Here is a 20211-nt window from a genome sequence, read left to right on the forward strand (position 1 = left end):
CCATCACCACCACCACCACCTATCCCCTCTTTTTACCATCACCACCATCATCACCTATCCCCTCTTTTTACCATCACCACCATCATTATCTGTCTCATCGGTTTTTGGGTTTTTTTTTCAACCAACCAAGTCTGCCTAAAATTTCTGTTTCCTTTTAATCTTGACTGATACTGACCTCTGGATACTCCTTGACCTTGACCTAGAATCGAAGACTCACAGATAATAAAGAAACTCACACTAACCACCTATTTCTTAAGTCCCCCTGTAAACTTCCTCCATTGAGTCCAGTGTAATGACAAAGAACTCATTAATTCTCAAAGTATCTACTTCATCACTGGATATCTATGAAGTGAAGTGAAGTGAAGTCACTCAGTCGTGTCCGACTCTTTGCAACCCCATGGACTGTAGCCTACCAGGCTCCTCCCTCCATGGGATTCTCCAGACAAGAGTACTGGAGTGGGTGCCATTTCCTTCTCCAGGGGATCTTCCCAACCCAGGGATCGATCCCGGGTCTCCCGCAGTGTGGGCAGACGCTTTAACCTCTGAGCCACCAGGGAAGCCCCACTGAATATCTATAATGATCAGAAAACGCTTCTTTACTTTGAGGCTTGAAGATATTGCTCATAAACATTGAATCTCCTTTATTTCTTACCACGATATTAACAAGATTGAGAAGATCAAGCAGACCAGAATTGGTCCAACAGGAAAGGAAGAAAGGAGAATCTAGTGATTTGGTAACTAACTGGCCACAATCTTACTTGGAAGGTGTAAAATAATTTTAAAAGTTCTGTGGAATTCTGCCACTAATTGAATCTCCTTGGAAACTCTAAGCATTATAGCAGTTAGAGATTACATAGGTATGGAAACATCTGATGAGAAGGAATAAAATTCCAGCATCAAGTATTGATGACTATCAAAGTACTCATCAATATTCTTATTAACATAATCTCCATTCAGAAGCCAGTGTTAATTTGCTTGACTGGGGTTATTTATTAAATCTTAAAATATATCAATCTGTTTGTGACAAGCCTCCTGTTTTTCCCATGCCCACATAGCTTATAAATCTTAAAAGCCTTCTCCATAGGAAGTATTTATTCCTTCTGTTTTATACCATCAGTAAATGTTAATAAAATTTGATGGTTCCTTTGTCTAAAATTTTCCAAAGTATCTGTGACTTCAGAATTGAGACAAAGATGGACACAATAGTACATTTGGAACTCTACAGCACAGATTACCCATAAAGTTCTAATGTACCATTGCTATTGTGTATTTAATAAATTGTTCAAATAGCTTCTGTCATCATCAGTTTCTAAAACCACATTTAAACTATCAGGTTTAAAATATAGAATTTCTTATTTTTCATATTTTAAAGTTCATATGATGATCTCACATAATTTTATGAGAGAGTCAACATGGTGTTGTATAAAATAGAGGGTCTGCTCTAATCCAGCTCTATCATTTGTTGACTTCAAGCCATGGCCAGTTGGTCTTTCTGAGCTTCATTTGGTTTTTATTTGGAAATACAGTAGGCACACAGTAAGTGTTAATTATTAGTCTGTCAACCTAAGAATGCTGTACACTCTAAGTCTAGAAAAGAGATCACCATACAAACATTATCTTCATAAGGAAAGTTGCAAAACAAGTAATGCTTTCCAGTTGAGTTCTGTTGTGTTATCCTTTACTGCACTATGCCTGGCACATAGGAAACCTTCAAGAGATATTGGCTGAGTTAATTAATCAATTATTATATGATGAGTATCTTATAAGCCACATTGACTTCCAGGCTTTCAAATTTCACCATTCTTTCCATTAGATATTTGACATATCAAATATATGTTTCTCTTCCTCTATGACTAGATTGAGTCAAAAATTACTAACAACTCAGGAGAGGCTGAGAACTCTGCTCACCCTTACTGCATTCTCACTGTCACTCTGTTATTCCAATACTTTCTTCTGTTCCCTAATCAAATCCTGCTGCTTCCACTGCTACCAACACCATGACATTTTATACTCTGTGAGCACTTTCTAATCATTACAATGCTGACAGTTTTAATATAGGAATTTATGGATATTTTAATGAGTATTTCTGAAGTGCAAATAAAATGTGGCATGCTTTACTGGCTTTAGTATTTTTTTGTGAACTAACCATGTACTTACTCATTTTCTAAATGTTCAATTGTCCTTTCTTTATCAATTTGTTACGTTAATTTATTTTAATGTGCTCCCTTTCAGAATAGATCAAGATGTGATTAAGAAGAACCATGCATGACTCAAAAGAGTGACAGGCAAGTTACCACTCTCCCACTTAGATAACAAGAAACTGGCTCTCTGCCTTGCTAGCTCTCTTGCTTTAGACAGGCATCCCATTCTTTGTTTGATTGCCACCTGCCTCAGCTCTCCTGGAGACCTGTGACTCTCTACATTTTACAGTCACCATAGCCTATATCAATACACATTAACTACTTTGGAATTAAGAAAAATATTTGCAAAGGCCAATATCCAAGAGTGAGAAACTGACTGAAACATTTTATATAAATAACCTTTGGATGATTATAGTGGTATTTGCATTTCAGGCTTGCGTGAAGCTACATACCTTGCTGGTCACTAAATATCATGACAGTAAAAACTATTAATGTCACAGAAAAATGTCATGAATTATAAGCTTTAGATGATTTTCCAAGGCAAAAATATGAGTGCCAGCATTTATATGATCACGAGTTATAAAATGGGCTAAAGGGTTTCTGTTGTAAAAATGTCTGCTTTAATTCTTTTTAAAATGTTAATATAAAAGACTTTTATTTCTTGATATTTACTTGGTATTTTGTACCTAGTATTTGTACAGTATATGAAGAATTTATTAAACCAGAAGGTAAATAAAGGAAATTGAGAGACAGTTCTAAATTCATGTCTGGGCTTCGTTTACCTGACAAAAATACTTTCTAAACAAGATTCACATTATTCTCTTGAATCTCTTACATGTGAATAATGCCACACAATGTTCAAGGTGCTTCTGTACTATTAATTTCAATTGATCCTTGCTTCATATTCTCCCTCAACTAACAGGTAATTAAACCAAGACAGAGTTTAAAGGATAAATACGTGACAGACATGACTAATAACAATTAACAATAATAAAGGTCTACTTCATTGAGAACTTGCCATATTTCAGGCATTGCAATGAAGACTTTATATCCAGTATCTCATTTAATCCTCACACTAGCCCTAGGAGGTAGACAGAATATTATTATTACTCTTATTACACTTAATCTCATTTTACAGTGTTTGGCCAACAGATGTCAGAGAGATTTTAAGCCAGGAAGTCTCATACTGTTCTGGAATGTGACTCATATACTTTTAATTATGATGCTATACAGACTATATTTTATATATTTTAATATATGTATTATATTTAACAGATTCATAAACTTTAAATTATGATGCTATATAGAATTTATTTACTAAGAATTTTCCTCATTTCTTTTCTTCTTTTACCTCACCACCTTTTCCCTCCTTTTCCCACTAATGCTGAGGAGAAAAAATAAGGCCAAAACATAAATCCATAGTTAGGGTTAGGATTAGGGATTAATCCTTTCTGCCATTAGCAGAATTAACTGGAACGGAGTACAAGATGAGAAAATTCTTGCAACAACTTACAAGATCCAAGGCAGCTGCCAAGATCGACGCATCAGGAATTGTCCCTGGCTCACAGCAGTTTAACAGAAACTGAAAGCGCTTCATGCCTTGTCGGATTGCTCCAAGATTCACCACGTTTTTGCTTTTTCCGCCATCTTGGTTGGAAGGCAGATGGTCATCAAAACTGTGGCAACCTGTGGGGGTTTTCCCATGTTGGAAGAAAGAAGGAGAGAGAGTGTAATGGTTGTAAATTTTAAAAAACCTTTGAAGTTTCAACAATGTATTTTCTGTAGTGTTGACCTGAGAACATTTTCCTGAACTACACCTCTCTCCTCTCTATCTAATGCTTGATTTGGACATGCCTTGACTTTTAAGAATCTGGTGACACATTGTATAAGTAAATATGGGGTGTTACACAACTATTTAAATATAGGGTCCAATCCATAGAGAACAGACAGGGGGAAGAGGGTGAGGGAGGGGTGGATTGGAAGTTTGGGATTAGCAGATGTAAACTATTATATATAGAATGGATAAACACCAAGGTCTTACTGGATAGCACAGAGAACGATATTCAATATCCTATGATAAACCATAATGAAAAAGAATCTGAAGGATAATGTATAAATATATGTATAACTGAATCACTTTGCTATACAGCAGAAATTAACACAACATTGTAAATCAACTATGTGCAAATAAAATAAATTTTAATGATTAAAAATTAAAAAGATAAACATAATAGTCAAAGCGTTAGTCACTCAGCCATGTCCGACTCTGGTGACCCCATGGACTGCAGGCCCGCCAGGCTCCTACTGCCGCTGCTACTGGTAAGTTGCTTCAGTCGTGTCTGACTCTGTGCGACACCATAGACAGCAGCCTACCAGGCTCCCCTGTCCCTGGGATTCTCCGGGCAAGAGTACTGGAGTAGGTTGCCATTTCCTTCTCCAATGAATGAAAGTGAAAAGTGAAAGTGAAGTCGCTCAGCCGTTTCCGACTCTTAGCAACCTCATGACCAGGCTCCTCCGTCCATGGGATTTTCCAGGCAAGAGAACTGGAGTGGGTAGTCGTTCCCTTCTCCAGGGGATCTTTCCGACCCAGTCGAACCCAGCTCTCTGGCACTGCAGGCAGATTCTTTACCATCTGTACCACCAGGGATTATAGGGTCTGATCATTTTGATACCAGGTCTCTTCTCTAACACTGCTACTGGGATTATTTAAAATAATTCTTCCTGTAATCAACAGCTAAATTCTGCTTTTATGGAAGATGCAAAATCACTGTGCAATTTCAGATGTTACAAAAAACTTATATCAAAGACAATATCCTGGTATCTTGGTGCCAATGCAAAGAATCATTGACAATGAGAGTTGTAGAGGATTTGGGAGGTGCTCATTTAATTTCAAGATTTCCAAACCTGGCTGTGCATCAGAATTATCTGGGAAGTTTTGAATCTTATTCAGAACTTCAGAACCAGTGTCTCTGGAAGAAGCATGAGAATGTGAGCTTTGTAAAGCCTCACAGATGATAAGGACGCTGCTAGCTTGATACCACACAGTAATCAGAGGTTTGGGAACCACTGATAGATCTTTTCTTATTTTTCCAGTTAAGCTGGAAAAATTCTCATTCCATAAGAATGAGAATCTGTCTGGAGTTCCTTAAAATGCATAATATCAGGTTCTATTGCTAGAGGTTTTGATTCCATAGGTCTGGGGGCTATGAATATTAACAAACATGTCACATGACTTTAAAACAAGAAGTCTAAGGATCACTGTTTTTCATCTTTTTTAACCCCAGGTACTTTTCCCTAAAGGAAATCAATCCTGAACATTCACTGGAAGGACTGATGCTGAAGCTCCAATACTTTGGCCACCTGATGCAAAGAGCCGACTCATTGGAAACGACTCTAAAGCTGGGAAAGATTGAAGGAAGGAGGAGAAGGGAATGACAGAGGATGAGATGGTTGGATTGCATCACCAACTCAATGGATATGAATTTGAGCAAACTGTGGGAGATGGCGAAGGACAGGGAAGCCTGGACTGCTGCAGTCCATAGGGTCACAAAGAGTTGGACACGACTGAGCCACTGAACAATTCTTTTTTAAAAAAAACTAAATATCTCATAGCTTTTTTATAATTTCTAGTATATATGTGTGTGTGTGTATATACACCCATATATATATAATACTTAGTTTCTCTTATATAATGTATATTATATGTAACATATATAATCTCATATAATATTGAGTATACTTTTAAAAACCAAGCCCAAATTGCTTCCCATGATTTTGAAAAGGACTTTTAACACTTCAGAATATACCCCCAGGAGGCTGATTTCGTGCTTGGCTTAATGTATACTGACACCATTCATTTGCAGTGTTGCCAACCCCAGGTCCTCACTAAGTCACAGATGCCATTATAGGAAATGGCTTTCTCACCTCTTCTATAAAAAGTACCTTAATCTCGCCAAAGCACTACCCCACTTTCCCACTTGCTGCCTCAGCGAAAAAGTGGCTCTTATAGCTGTTGCTCTCAACTAAAGTGCCCTGCATGCAAGTGTGTTGTAACTGGTAGTTGCAGGATATATGGTGAATAATTTGTTCCTGCTAATAAACACTAATGTTCACAAATTTGCACTTAAAAATCAAATCCAGAGTTAGACTTATCCTTTTAATTACTTTCATTCTTTGTAAATAAAAGGGTGGTATTTATAGTTATGAGCTTGGGTTACCATGATAGTGTGCCACATATAGGGATGTCAGCCATCATGTGTACTAGTGGAAAAAGGTGAGGTTTTGATTCCATATTCATATATTTGATTCAATATTCATAGCCCCCAGACCTATGTTTTTCATTCTTTGAAAGCAGTTCATTCTTTGAAAGCAGTTCAAGCTTGGGGAACAGATTCCACTGGACTTATTACCACAAGCTAAAAAATTATGGCATGGTATAAAAATAATTACCAATTCCTGGTCAACAGCTTTCAAAATATCTCAGTATCATGCTAAATTACATAGGTGTGAAATTATATGATGTGTGGAATTTGTTCTAAAATGTATTAAAAAATACGATGAAGCAAATTATAAAAAAATTTTTCATTATTACAAGTGGGTGATAGATATTTGGAATCCACTGGACCACCCTTTTTACTCTTTGTCTATGTTTGAAATTTTTCATAAGTACAAAAATGGCTCAGAATATAATGAAAATATCATTATCAACATTTCCTATATTTCGTTCCTTATGGGTGTGTTTCAAGTATAAATATTCTAGAATAAAAATTCCATATTCAGCATCTTCCATATTTTTTTCTAGTTAGTGTAAGCATATTTTGTATCAAATGCAAAAGGAAGTAGCACAAAAAGAATCTGAAGGTGGAAAAAATTTCAGAAGACAGAATTTCAAATAGTCCTAAGAAGGCATAGCTAGAAGCTACAGATAATGAACAAACATTTCCTGGAGAACGTTGTCTTCAGACAGCTGTCTTTCAAAATACTATTCTATTTACTCATTGAACATAACCAAAACTATTAGAACAGGTAACTTCCTGTTATTTTCCTATCTATATATCACTTTATTAATCATTTTTATACAGTCCTTTAATAGATACACATGTCACAGGATATCTCATTAATTCAATATTTTTACTCTAATTGCACCTACATTTAAACTTTGAATTTAAGATAGATTCCCAAATAATAAGATTTTTGTTTTTAGTGAATCAAGTTGTTCCATTATTTCTTACCATAATTAAGATTTAAGATACATTAAGTGATAACTCTCAAATTTGAAAAAGAACTAATGTATAAGATAGACTGGATGGTCAAAAAATTTATTCTTATTTAACTAATTTATTTAAAAGTTTTCATCATTTTATTAAAGGAAGGATTAAGAATAAATATACCACCATTTTTTCAATATTTTTTGACAAGATAATTACTTCTAAAAATATGTATTCAATATTACTAAAGAAAGTCTCCCTTTCCTTTTTTTTTTTTTTTTTTGGCCATGCCAGGTGGCATACAGGATCTTCATTTCCCCTTCAGGGGGCACTGAACCTTCAGGGAATTCCCAAGAAAGTGTCATTTTAATAGAACTTCAGAAACAACACAGTTAAGAAGTATAAATAAAATAATGAAAACAGAAGTGATCAAAACAATCATTGTTGGTAAGAATCTATTCTGTGAAGAATCATTCACAGACAATGCACATTTGGTAAAAACCCCACAAGTCCAGGATGTAAGGATCATGCTGTAAGTAAAAGCTATTTACAATGGAAATTTTCCATTGTATCTATATAGCATAAATGTGCTTGTGTGCCAAGTTGCTTCAGTCATGTCTAGAAGGCAATGGCACCCTACTCCAGTACTCTTGCCTGGAAAATCCCATGGCAGAGGAGCCTGGTAGGCTGCAGTCCATGGGGTCGCTAAGAGTCAGGCTTGACTGAGCGACTTCACTTTCGCTTTTCACTTTCATGCATTGGAGAAGAAAATGGCAACCCACTCCAGTATTCTTGCCTGGAGAATCCCAGAGACAGAGGAGCCTAGTGGGCTGCCATCTATGGGGTCGCACAGAGTCGGACACGACTGAAGTGACTTAGCAGCAGTTTTTCTGATCATGTGGACTATAGCCCACCAGACTCCTCTGTCCATGGGATTCTCCAGGCAAGAATACTTGAGTGGGCTATCATGCCCTCCTCCAGGGAATCTTCCTGACCCAGGGATCGAACCTGTATCTCTTATATCTCTTGCACTGGCAAGTAGGTTCTTTACCACTAGTGCCAGCTGGGAAGCCCATATAGTGTTAATAGATAACAATATATTTACTAACTCTTGGAGCACTTAGTATGTGTCAAGTACTGTATGAGAGATATTTTATAATTTATTCTATTTTTTGTAATAGCTATAAAAGATCTTTAAAATGGTTTTAAAAAGAGAGAGAATGAGAAAGAATAAAGCAGAGAGATAAAGAGGAAAGGACAGGTGAAATAGTCCTGTCTAAGTTCATGCAACAGAAAGTCATAAGGTCAGAATTCAAATCCAAACTAGTAATAATCTTACCACCAGGCCATACTATGTTTTAGAATACCCAAATGTTTATGTTGAAGACTTTTACATCCTGCTGAAGGGTGTGATTATTTCAAGAAAATATACTGTAAGAAATTAATCAACACTGTACACGTTACAGACTGTCTAGCTGTACTCTGTTAACTTTTCATATTGTGATACTGAAAGAAGCATTAAAAGTAATTTGCTTATAAAATGTACCTCTTCCTTATTAATCTTTTATATACATTTACTAGAATGTAAGGATGCCTCTTGGCTTGCTCCATCATGATTAATCTTTTAGTCTCAATACATTCTAGTTACACTTATTGACTATTTTTACATTAAATTTACTGATGTATAATTTACATAGGATGCATTTCCAAAAAGTTGCTACATCTCAAAGGACATTTCAAAATCTAGTATTTCTTTAAGAAGCATTTTCCATACAATTCATGACAGAGCTGAGCACAAAGTCAGTCAATTTTCCTGGTCAGCTGGGGGAAAAAAAAACATTATTTTAGTTAATGAAATATCTTCCTTCAAATAGAGACAACATGATTTCTAAAATGAAATATTCTTAGCAAATAGGAATATATAGAAGAAAAAGATGGCTGGTCTCTGAGTGTAATTTCAGTTCTGTAAATGTTCAGTAGATGTATTTTTCATTTGTTGAATAAAATCTTAGATTAAAAAAATTCAACCATGTATTCATTTTATCTTAACCCAGGGAAGTTAGGGTACTACATTGAAACTGAGAGTAAGAATGTTTGGTATTTGCTTTCTTCAACAACTTTAAAGAAACAGAGAAAATAGATAATTAAAGTAATTTAAATGAGAAAGAAATGGACAATGCATCTATAATGGATACAAGTGATCATCTATTCACAGATTGCAAAGTATTAGAAAAAGGAAAAGAAAGAAATAAAAAGCAAAAGCAGGTTCAAAGTTAAGATGTTTACAAGGTCAAGGATGGCAGTTGTTGCAAAATACAACGTACTCAGATGAGCAGATAATGTTGTTTTGATTTTTTAGAATAGCTGGGGATATCTGTCTCTTGCAAAACATTCCAAAAGAATTATCTCATAGAATATTTTTAAAATTTTTAACAAGCCAGAGATTATGGATAAAGAATGATGATGTACAAACCATATTCTTTTCTCAGTCAAAAACACGTTAAATATCCCAGAATCAGTTCCAGATTTTTATCATTTTGTCTTCTAGACACACAGGTAGAGACTGTGTTGTGGGTACTATTGACTCAAACTCACCCTAGACTCAGGATGTGTGAGTATTTTGTATCAGGTCTCTTCTATTTGTGAATGAAATATAAAGAGTACGTGAAACAATGGCTGAAGTCTGTAAGAACAGTGGTGAGAAAAACACAAAATCCAGAAGAAACTAAGGTGCATGAGCAAGACAAATGATAACATGTTTGGAATAAGAATAAGAATAAAAATATTGACTTATTACTTGAAAAAGGAAAGGGAGATAAACAACTCAAAAGGAGGATAAACAAATCAATCATGCTTTCTTCTTTTCTGCTAAAAAAAATTCACAAATGGGAAAGTACAGAAAAGCTTCATTAAGAAGGCAACAAATGTGAGAGACCCAAATCTCTGAGATTATGTCTCATTTTCATCAAATTATAGTCCAGTGCACAGAAAGGACCTGAAGATGCAACCACAGTGCTAGTCAAATGACATTCAGCTAACACAGCACACATTTAGAGAAGGTACTTTAGTTCCACACCTCGTTCTCAAACAACCACCACAAAAATCTGTTTATAATACTAACAACTTTGAACATTAGATGCATCTTCTCTGAAATATGAGTGGAAAGAGTGCAAGAGGACTGAAAATGACAAAGTTCCCAATTAATAGGAAGATTCTTGAAACCACAGACCTGACCTTTTATGACCCTATGGACTGTAGCCTGCCCAGCTCCTCTGTCCATGGGATTTTCCAGGCAAGAATACTGGAATGGGTTGCCATTTCCTCCTCCAGGGAATCTTTCCAACCCAGGGACTGAACCCATATCTCTTACATCTCCTGCATTGGCAGGCAGGTTCTTTCCCACTAGCACTACCTGGGAAGCCCCTTTGATGTATCTATGCCTAGCCAAATTCTGTAAGAGAGAATTAGAGAGGATCACTAAAAAGACAAAACCACATAGGAACCATTTGGTTTGGTGAAGAAAATATCATGTTAAACTAAGTTACTTTCCTCCTTTTGACAGAGTTATAAAGGTATCAGTGAGATAATTTTTTGGTAAAGTCGGGTGATGTTTTTGCAATAATGTGGGAAAGTTCTTGCTGATCACTAGTATATTAAATGTATCATTGGCTGAAAATGATAGCCACAAGTTGTCAATCAGTAAGTCAACTATATGTATTCTAGGAGCTGTCCAGGGAAGTCCCTGCTGATGGATTTTTATAGCACAATTGTACAGATGATTCAGAATTTAACTTGTTTTGGGTCCTATCTCTTAATTTCCTTCCTGGGTAAGTGACTTAACTATCCTTCATGTTAACGAAACAATACATATTATTTATTCTGAGATGAAGAATTAATAACACTACATCAAAATAATACATGATATTCATTCGTGTAAAGGACAACTGGCAAAGGCTAACCCCCAATTCAACACAAACCAACTCTGTGATGTGAAAACAGACAATGCAGTCTTAAATTGTGTTCATCTGCTAGTTATACCGCTGGAGCTTAACAGTTACACTATCTATTACACTGCTGCTGCTACTGCTAAGTCGCTTCAGTCGTGTCTGACTCTGTGCAACCCCATAGACAGTAGCCACCAGGCTCCCCTATCCCTGGGATTCTCCAGGCAAGAACACTGGAGTGGGTTGCCATTTCCTTCTCCAATGCATGAAAGTGAAAAGTGAAAGTGAAGTTGCTCAGTTGTGTCCGACTCTCAGCGACCCCATGGACCGCAGCCTACCAGACTCCTCCATCCATGAGATTTTCCAGGCAAGAGTACTAGAGTGGGGTGCCATTGCCTTCTCCATCTATTACATTGATTAAAGTCAAATATAGTGTATTACATTCCATCTGAAGCACCCCATTTTGTAAAGCATATCATCTAATTATGATACATAGTAAAACAGAATTGGGATGGTGATAGATCTAGAGACACTTCTATGTAAGGAAAACAAAAGGAATTAACAATGTTTAACCAGCAGAAGTGAGATCAAAAGATAGAACATGAAATAGATAATAGGTGAAACTAGCAATATGTGTATGAATGAGTGTATGAGTGTGTGGGGGGGGGGGTGGCTAGAGATACCAAAACTAGTACAGTGAGTCAAATTTATGGACAAGTATATTTTCAGAATATAAGGAAAGTCTTTCTAACAGTGAAAACTGTCTAGTTCTGGAACAGATTGCTTTATACAGTCATAAGCTCCCCCTCGGTGGAAGTGCTCAGAGGGTGGCTGGCCACCTGTCAGGGATTTACTGTGTAGAATTCCTAAGTAGATAGGTGGGTGGATAAAAGGATATCTGGAGGTTCTTTAAAGCTCTCAGATTTTTAATAAAGGACAGAACAGCAGAAGAAAAGCCTATGCCTTATTCTTTGTAAATCCAGGGCCCACTAGGGAATGAGGGACACAGTAGAACATCCACTAATATGTGTTAAACCAAATGGTTAACAGATAGAGATGTATGTATATACATCTTTATATAAAGGGTAGGGCTTGCCATGTGGCACAGTGGTAAAGAATCCGCCTGTCAATGCAGGAGATCCAGGAGATGCAAGTTTGATCCCTGGGTTGGGAAGCTCCCCTGGAGTAGGACATGGCAACCCACTCTAAGTATTCTGCCTGGAAAATCCTATGGACAGAGAAGCCTGGCAGGCTGTAGTCCATGGGGTCACAAAGAGTCAGACATGACCTAGTGAAGAGTAATGCAAGCAACATACATATGAGGAAAAAATTATTAAGAAATCAAGGAAAATATAAAGTAGATCATTTAATCTAATCAAATATTTGTTTTATGTAATGAAAGTTGCATGCAATTCTTAGGCCAAGAGACATTTACCAAGACGCTTGAAGAAATTTTCCTCTTCATCTCTTCCGTTTTCCATTCCACTCCCTGGCCCACCTTCAGAAAGCTTCACAGCACTGGTGAATTTGACCTAAGGAAAATAGACAAGAAGTCAGATAACTTAACTCAAAAGAAATTCTTTGTGTTTATACTAACCTTTACCTTAGAAGAAATGGAGTAGTTATCATAGTCAACAAGAGAGTCCGAAATGCAGTACTTGGATGCAATCTCAAAAACGACAGAATGATCTCTGTTTGTTTCTAAAGCAAACCATTTAATATCACAGTAATCCAAGTCTATGCCCTGACCAGTAACTCTGAAGAAGCTGAAGTTGAATGGTCCTATGAAGACCTACAAGACCTTCTAGAACTAACACCCCAAAAGATGTCCTTTTCATTATAGGGGACTGGAATGCAAAACTAGGAAGTCAAGAAACACCTGGAGTAACAGGCAAATTTGGCCTTGGAGTACAGAATGAAGCAGGGCAAAGCCTAATAGAGTTCTGCCAAGAGAATGCACTGGTCATAGCAACACCCTCTTCCAACAACACAAGAAAAGACTACACATGGACATCACCAGATGGTCAACACCGAAATCAGATTGATTATATTCTTTGTAGCCAAAGATGGAGAAACCCTATAAAGTCAGCTAAAAAAAGACCAGGAGCTGACTGTGGCTCAGATCGTGAACTCCTTATTGCCAAATTCAGACTTAAGTTGAAGAAAGTGGAGAAAACGAGTAGACTATTCAGGTAAGATCTAAATCAAATCCCTTATGGCTATACAGTGGAAGTGAGAAGTAGACTTAAGGAACTAGATCTGATAGACACAGAGCGCCTGATGAACTATGGACAGATATTTGTGACTTTGTACAGGAGACAGGGATCAAGATCATCCCAAAGAAAAAGAAATGCAAAAAAGCAAAATGGCTGTCTGAGGAGGCCTTACAAATAGCTAAGAAAATAAGAGAAGCAAAAAGCTAAGGAAAAAAGGAAAGATATACCCATTTGAATGCAGAGTTCCAAAGAATAGCCAGGAGAGATAAGAAAGCCTTCCTCAGTGATCAATGCAAAGAAATAGAGGAAAACAACAGAATGGGAAAGACTAGAGATCTCTTCGAGAAAATTAGAAATACCAAGGGAACATTTCATCCAAAGATGGGCTCGATAAAGGACAGAAATGGTATGGACCTAACAGAAGCAGAAGACATTAAGAAGAGGTGGCAAGAATACACAGAAGAACTGTACAAAAAAAGCTCTTCACAGCCCAGATAATCACAATGGTGTGATCACTCACACTCACCTAGAGCCAGACATCCTGGAATGTGAAGTCAAGTGGGCCTTAGGAAGCATCACTATGAACAAAGCTAGTGGAAGTGATGGAATTGCAGTTGAGCTATTTCAAATCCTAAAAGATGGTGCTGTGAAAGTGCTGCACTAAATATGTCAGCAAATTTGGAAAACTCAGCAGTGGCCACAGGACTGGAAAAGGTCAGTTTTCATTCCAATCCAAAGAAAGGCAATGTTAAAGAATGCTCAAACTACCGCACAATTGCACTCATCTCACACGCTAGTAAAGTAATGCTCAAAATTCTCCAAGCTAGGCTTGGAGAACTTCCAGATGTTCAAGCTGGTTTTAGAAAAGGAAGAGGAACCAGAGATCAAATTGCCAACATCTGCTGGATCATCGAAATAGCAAGAGAGTTTCAGAAAAACATCTATTTCTGCTTTATTGACTATGCCAAAGCCTTTGACTGTGTGGATCACCACAAACTGTGAAAAATTCTGAAAGAGATGGGAATACCAGACCACCTGACCTGTCTCTTGAGAAACCTGTATGCAGGTCAGGAAGCAACAGTTAGACCTGGACATGGAACAACAGACTGGTTCCAAATAGGAAAAGGAGTACGTCAAGGCTGTATATTGTCACCCTGCTTATTTAACTTCTGTGCAGAGTACATCATGAGCAATGCTGGGTTGGAAGAAGCACAAGCTGTAATCAAGACTGCCAGGAGAAATATCAATAACCTCAGATATGCAGATGACACCACCCTTATGGCAGAAAGTGAAGAACTAAAGAGCCTCTTGATGAAAGTGAAAGAGGAGAGTGGAAAAGTTGGCTTAAAGCTCAACATTCAGAAAACGAAGATCATGGCATCCAGTCCCATCACTTCATGGGAAATAGATGGGGAAACAGTGGAAACAGTGTCAGACTTTATTTTGGGGGGCTCCAAAATCACTGCAAATGGTGATTGCAGCCATGAAATTAAAAGACACTTACTCCTTGGAAGGAAAGTTATGACCAACCTAGACAGCATATTAAAAAGCAGAGACATTGCTTTGTCATCAAAGGTATGTCTAGTCAAGGCTATGGTTTTTACAGTAGTCAGGTATGGATGTGAGAGTTGGACTATAAAGAATGCTGAGCACTGAAGAATTGATGCTTTTGAACTGTGGTGTTGAAGAAGACTCTTGAGAATCTCTTGGACTACAAGGAGGTTCAACCAGTCCATCCTAAAGGAGATCAGTCCTGGGTGTTCACTGGAAGGACTGATGTTGAAGCTGAGACTCTGGCGATCTGATGTGGAGAGCTGACTCATTTGAAAAGACCCTGATGCTGGGAAAGATTGAGGGCAAGAGGAAAAGGGGATGACAGAGGGTTAGATGGTTGGATGGCATCACCAACTCAATGGACATGGTTTGGGTAAACTTTGGCAGCTAGTGATGGACAGGGAGGCCTGGCATGCTGCGGTTCATGGGGTCACAAAGAGTCGGACACGACTGAGCAACTGAACTGAACTGAACCTTTACCTTGAAAAATAATTTGTTTATAATATAAAGGTCACTTCATTTCTTCCGATTTCCATATCTGGTTAGCTAGTCTGTAGAGTTTTTCCATGTACCAAAAAAGACATCATTTACAACTATACTTTGAAGGAGAATCTTGGTCATAGATTTACAGTAAAATAATTGGGCACTGTGAAAATAATTTAGCAAACAATTGAGATATTCATAGAGTTTAATTCTGCTAATGTCCAAGCTCAAATTTATGAACAAGTCATAAAAACACCACAAGTTATAAAAAACATCACAGCTGAGAATCAGATGAAAGTAATAGATAGTCAAATAGAAGATTTCTAATCTCTATGCAAGAATCAGTAAAAATGAATTCACAAGGTGTCCTATAATTAAAGTGCAATAACATGCTTTCCCCCTAATACTTAAAATCTGTTTGTTTACAGCAAAGCAAAGAAGCTATATACTTTACAGATTCTCAAATACTTGGCCAAATTTTAGTAAGAGGAATATGAAGGAGGAATTACAAATATATCTTCTAAATGTCTCATAATATTGCTATATTCTTTTTATAATTTCAAAATATTATTTTTGAAAGAGATAGAAGAAAATTAGTTTTAGTGAGACCTAAGTTTAGGCAAATTGTATATAACTTCCATCACACGCTGACAATTACTGTGAGCAGACCACAAACCAGTCACAAGAAAGATTCTTATCAGAAATGGCTTTCAGTAAGAATTATGACCTTTTCCAAACTGCAGGCTACTACGATGCTTAACAGATGAAGGCCATAGTGGGAAAAATCACCCTGAGCTTCTTTGTTCTTGTCAATGGAGAGAATGGTTCAAAGGGTAGGAAAAGGAGGGAACAAAGATAAACTCTGGGCTTCCCTGGTGGCTCAGATGGTAAAGTGTCTGTCTACAATGCCGGAGACCCGGGTTCAATCCCTGGGTCGGGAAGATCCCCTGGAGAAGGAAATGGCAATCCACTCTAGTACTATTGCCTGGAAAATCCCATGGACGGAGGAGCTTGGTAGGTTACAGTCCATAGGGTTGCAAAGAGTCGGACATGACTGAGCGACTTCACTTCACTATGCACGCTGTAGTTATGTGTCCTTCAACAGGATCTCAAGATGTGAGGATTTCACATGTGTGTTAAAAGTAGCTGGGAATTGATATCTATATGGGGCTTCCCAGGTGACTCAGTGGTAAAGAATCTGCCTGCCAATGCAGGAGATGCAAGTTCAAACCCTGGGCCCAGAAATGCCCTGGAAGAGGAAACGGCGACCCACTCCAGTATACTTGCCTGGAAAATTTCACAGATGGAGGAGTTTGGTGGGCTACAGCCCACGGGGCCACAAAGAGTCAGACACAACTGAGCATGAGCACAAATAGCTATATACCTCTTTATAGCTGCATTACAATTTTATTTAAAGTTTTTGTCACTGTTTTCCTTTCTGTGATTGCCTAATACTAAGACATCTTAGTTTCCATAGTTCATTTAAGTTCTCCAAACTTACTAAATGTGAAGAGAATTTCTTCAACCCCTCCAGGTGTTTAGCACTTCTCAGCCCTGACATTTTTCTGTTAGTGACTACAACATTCCCTTACGTAAGTAACATCCTGTTTACCTTGGAGCTTTGCCTGATGAAAGACAGGCGGTCCACAGAACTGATGTCCAGGAGGTCTTCCACACCGTCTGCCAGGCCCGAGAGGGACGAGCGTTTCAGCCAGTTTCCTAGTTAATAATTTTTTTAAAAAATTAGACCATTATAGCATTTTCTCCCAAATGGATTAGACAAAAATGTTGGCATGGGCCCAAAAAGCAATGAAAATTACATGACCCAATGTAAACAAAAGTGAACAAAAATTGTTTTCAAAATGTACATGCTTTGAAAAAAAACATTCACTATTGGACTATAATATCACATGACTAAGATCAGGACAAAAAGAATCTGGGCCTCTTGGGTGATCAAAAGCGTAATCCATGTAGTCCTTGTCAAATTTCACACCTTCCATTAAGTCCTGTTGATTTTATCTCCTAAGTATCTCTCAAATATGTCCATTTCTTTCCGTCTACATGGTCACCACCCAGTCTAAGCTATTGTTACTTATACCTGGACCATAATGAAGTTTTCTGTCTGATCCCCCTTATCTACTCATGCTGGTTCCAGTATGTTTTCCATGCAGTGATCTTCTAGAAAAAAAATCTACTTGCTTATGGCTTATGTTACCCCCCTGTTCAACATCCCATCTGGCCTCTGTAGGGCTAAAAGATGAAGAGCCATGTGACTTGCAAGGCTCAGAATACTCTGGTCTCTACGGTTCCACAGTTGTCATGCAGACACCCTTGTCTCAGTTCTTCCATGTCCCTCCCTCCTAATACCTTTACATATTGCATTGCTACCATTTGGAGTGCTCTCCTTCCTCTTTCTCCCAAGTACTCTGCAGGTATTAATGTCCCTTCCTTCAGGAAGCCTTCCCTGATATCCGCCTCCTCTTCCCATTTAGATGGGGTCTTGCTATGCATCCTTTCACAGCACCATATAGATTTCCTTCATAAAACTCATAGCTTGCAACTATACTTTGTTGTATAATGATCTGCTTCAGAGGTTGCCACCCCTCAAAGATTGTAAGTTCAGCAAAGTCAGACACTCTGAAATGCTGCTCATCATTTAATCACTGAAGGTTAGCACAGTGTTTGCACACCCTAGAAGCTCACAGTAAAGGTTTGAGAAGTACCTGCTGAAAGAAATGAATGAATGAATGAATCACCCTAGGGTTTGTGACTTGAAAGCTTTCCCTTTCTCTACTTTCCCTTGCATTGCTCTGTTCTGATTATGAGCTGACTTGAGGACATGGCAGGGAATAAGAGAATCCATAAAATAAAGACATACTTTTACCTATGGGAAGTTTAAGCTTCTTCCGGAGTGAAATCCTGCGGGACCGGGAGCGGGCGCGCCTGTCAGAGGTGGTCCCTGAATGGGCAGTGGTGCATTCTGAAGTGTCTTGCTCAGACTGGCTGCTGGTGTCACTTGCCGCACTCTGGGATTTGAACATCTTGCGCCAGAAATCTTTTCGCCCCAGGTTTCCTCCTTGCATTTGTTCATCGCTGAAAGCGGGCAAGGGGATGGTTAAATGTCTGACAACACATGTGAAAGTCTCTTAACTCTCTTTCAACCTCCTGTCATGACATGGAGGCAAATCATGCAAGATGACCTGTGATGGGCTGGGATTAGCAAAGGGCAGAGTGGGAATGGAAGGAGGAAGACCCAGCTTGACTCCCTGAGCTCTTCCTGAAAATAGATACAGCTCAGCTGTCAAGTTGAGGTCATCATTTTGTTTCAACCGTAATGTAAGACTAAATATTATTGCAGGTAATCATCTGTGAGTGTGGGTCATAAAAAAATACTTACAGTGTCAGTAAACATTTAACTTTTTCTTTGAAGTTCCCTGAGCAGTGTGTAGTACCATATTCTACCCCCATCTCCACCTCAGAACCGTATAATTCTTGTCCCTAAATAAACTCATAAAAATATTTGAATGCATGAATAAATAAAATACAATCACCACACCCAGGGGATGCATCATACCATATTTTTTCACTGTTATTTTTATGATGCCTGATTATTTAGCTTTCTTATGTCAAAGAATCTTAAAGCTTAAAAGTAAAAAAAAAAAAAGTTTAGTCTGACTTAATAAGACAAATGGGAACATTGCCAAAGGGATTTTTGACTAGGGTATTTCACAAGAGGAGAAAGACAAGTGGCCAATGGTAATACAGAGTTTAATTTCATTAGGTATTAACAAAAAAAGGGCCAGTTGAAATCAGATCTCTATTTTCACTCATTAAAAAGACAAAGATTAAGAAGGGGAAAGAAAGCAAGGGTACTATGATATAGTCATGGTGAGATAGAATGATTCAACCTTTCTGGAAGGTAATTTGGTAATATGTGATGTAAAGCTTATGTCTACAACAATGACACAGAAATTCAACTTCCAGGAAGTTGTTCCCAGGAAATGATGGAACAATATACTAAGATGTAGATATAAGAAGGTTAGATGCTCACTGAGATTTTGGGCCAATGTTAAAACACTGGAAACAATTTCAATATTCAATTCTAGGAAAAGAGTTGAAGAAATTGTGGGTCTTCCATATGATGGCACCCTCCGTAGTCATTAAAATGCTATTTTCATAAGACTAATGAAAAGGGGTACATTCATGATATATTGTAAAGTTAAAGGGCAGTGGTCAAATAAATGGATTAAGCAGGTTATCGTCAGGTTAATTTTTTAAAAGAAGCACACATGTGATTATGTGTCTGTGTGTAAACTTGTCTGTATACATGCTCAAATGTGTATTCAACACAATATACCAAATATTGACAGTGGTTATCTCTAGTTGAATGTATTTTGATTTTAAAATTATTTTTCTCTATTTTTTTTGTGTTTTCTACATTTGGCAACTTGATCAACATATATTACTTAGTCATTTGGAAAGAAAAGTTTAGAAAAATAGTAACATATGATGAAATTTGTTTTGGGGGTTTTAGGTAATGATTTATTTGTAAGCATTGGAGTTAAACTTGAGATCTATCTAAAATTTGATAGCACTATATAAAAGCAATCATTTTCTGGGGATATTTATATAGGGATGCAGGTTTTCTCTCTCCAAATGTCATGAG

General features: G+C 37.5%; 1 protein-coding gene across 7 annotated transcripts in view; it reads right to left on the reverse strand.

The window, feature by feature from the left end:
* The window catches only part of UNC80 (unc-80 homolog, NALCN channel complex subunit), a 213847-nt gene that overhangs the window by 131863 nt on the left and 61773 nt on the right, over positions 1–20211 (reverse strand). For all 7 annotated transcript variants that reach the window (XM_040228608.1, XM_040228607.1, XM_040228610.1 and 4 more), the window contains exons 19-22: positions 18430–18638; positions 17158–17264; positions 12728–12824; positions 3655–3827 (exon numbers count right to left, since the gene is read on the reverse strand). In XM_040228608.1, coding sequence (XP_040084542.1) covers positions 3655–3827; positions 12728–12824; positions 17158–17264; positions 18430–18638 — 586 coding nt within the window. The remainder of the gene's footprint in view (positions 1–3654; positions 3828–12727; positions 12825–17157; positions 17265–18429; positions 18639–20211) is intronic.

This window comes from Oryx dammah, unplaced genomic scaffold, assembly GCF_014754425.2.
Source record: "Oryx dammah isolate SB20612 unplaced genomic scaffold, SCBI_Odam_1.1 HiC_scaffold_27, whole genome shotgun sequence".
NCBI lineage: Eukaryota > Metazoa > Chordata > Mammalia > Artiodactyla > Bovidae > Oryx > Oryx dammah.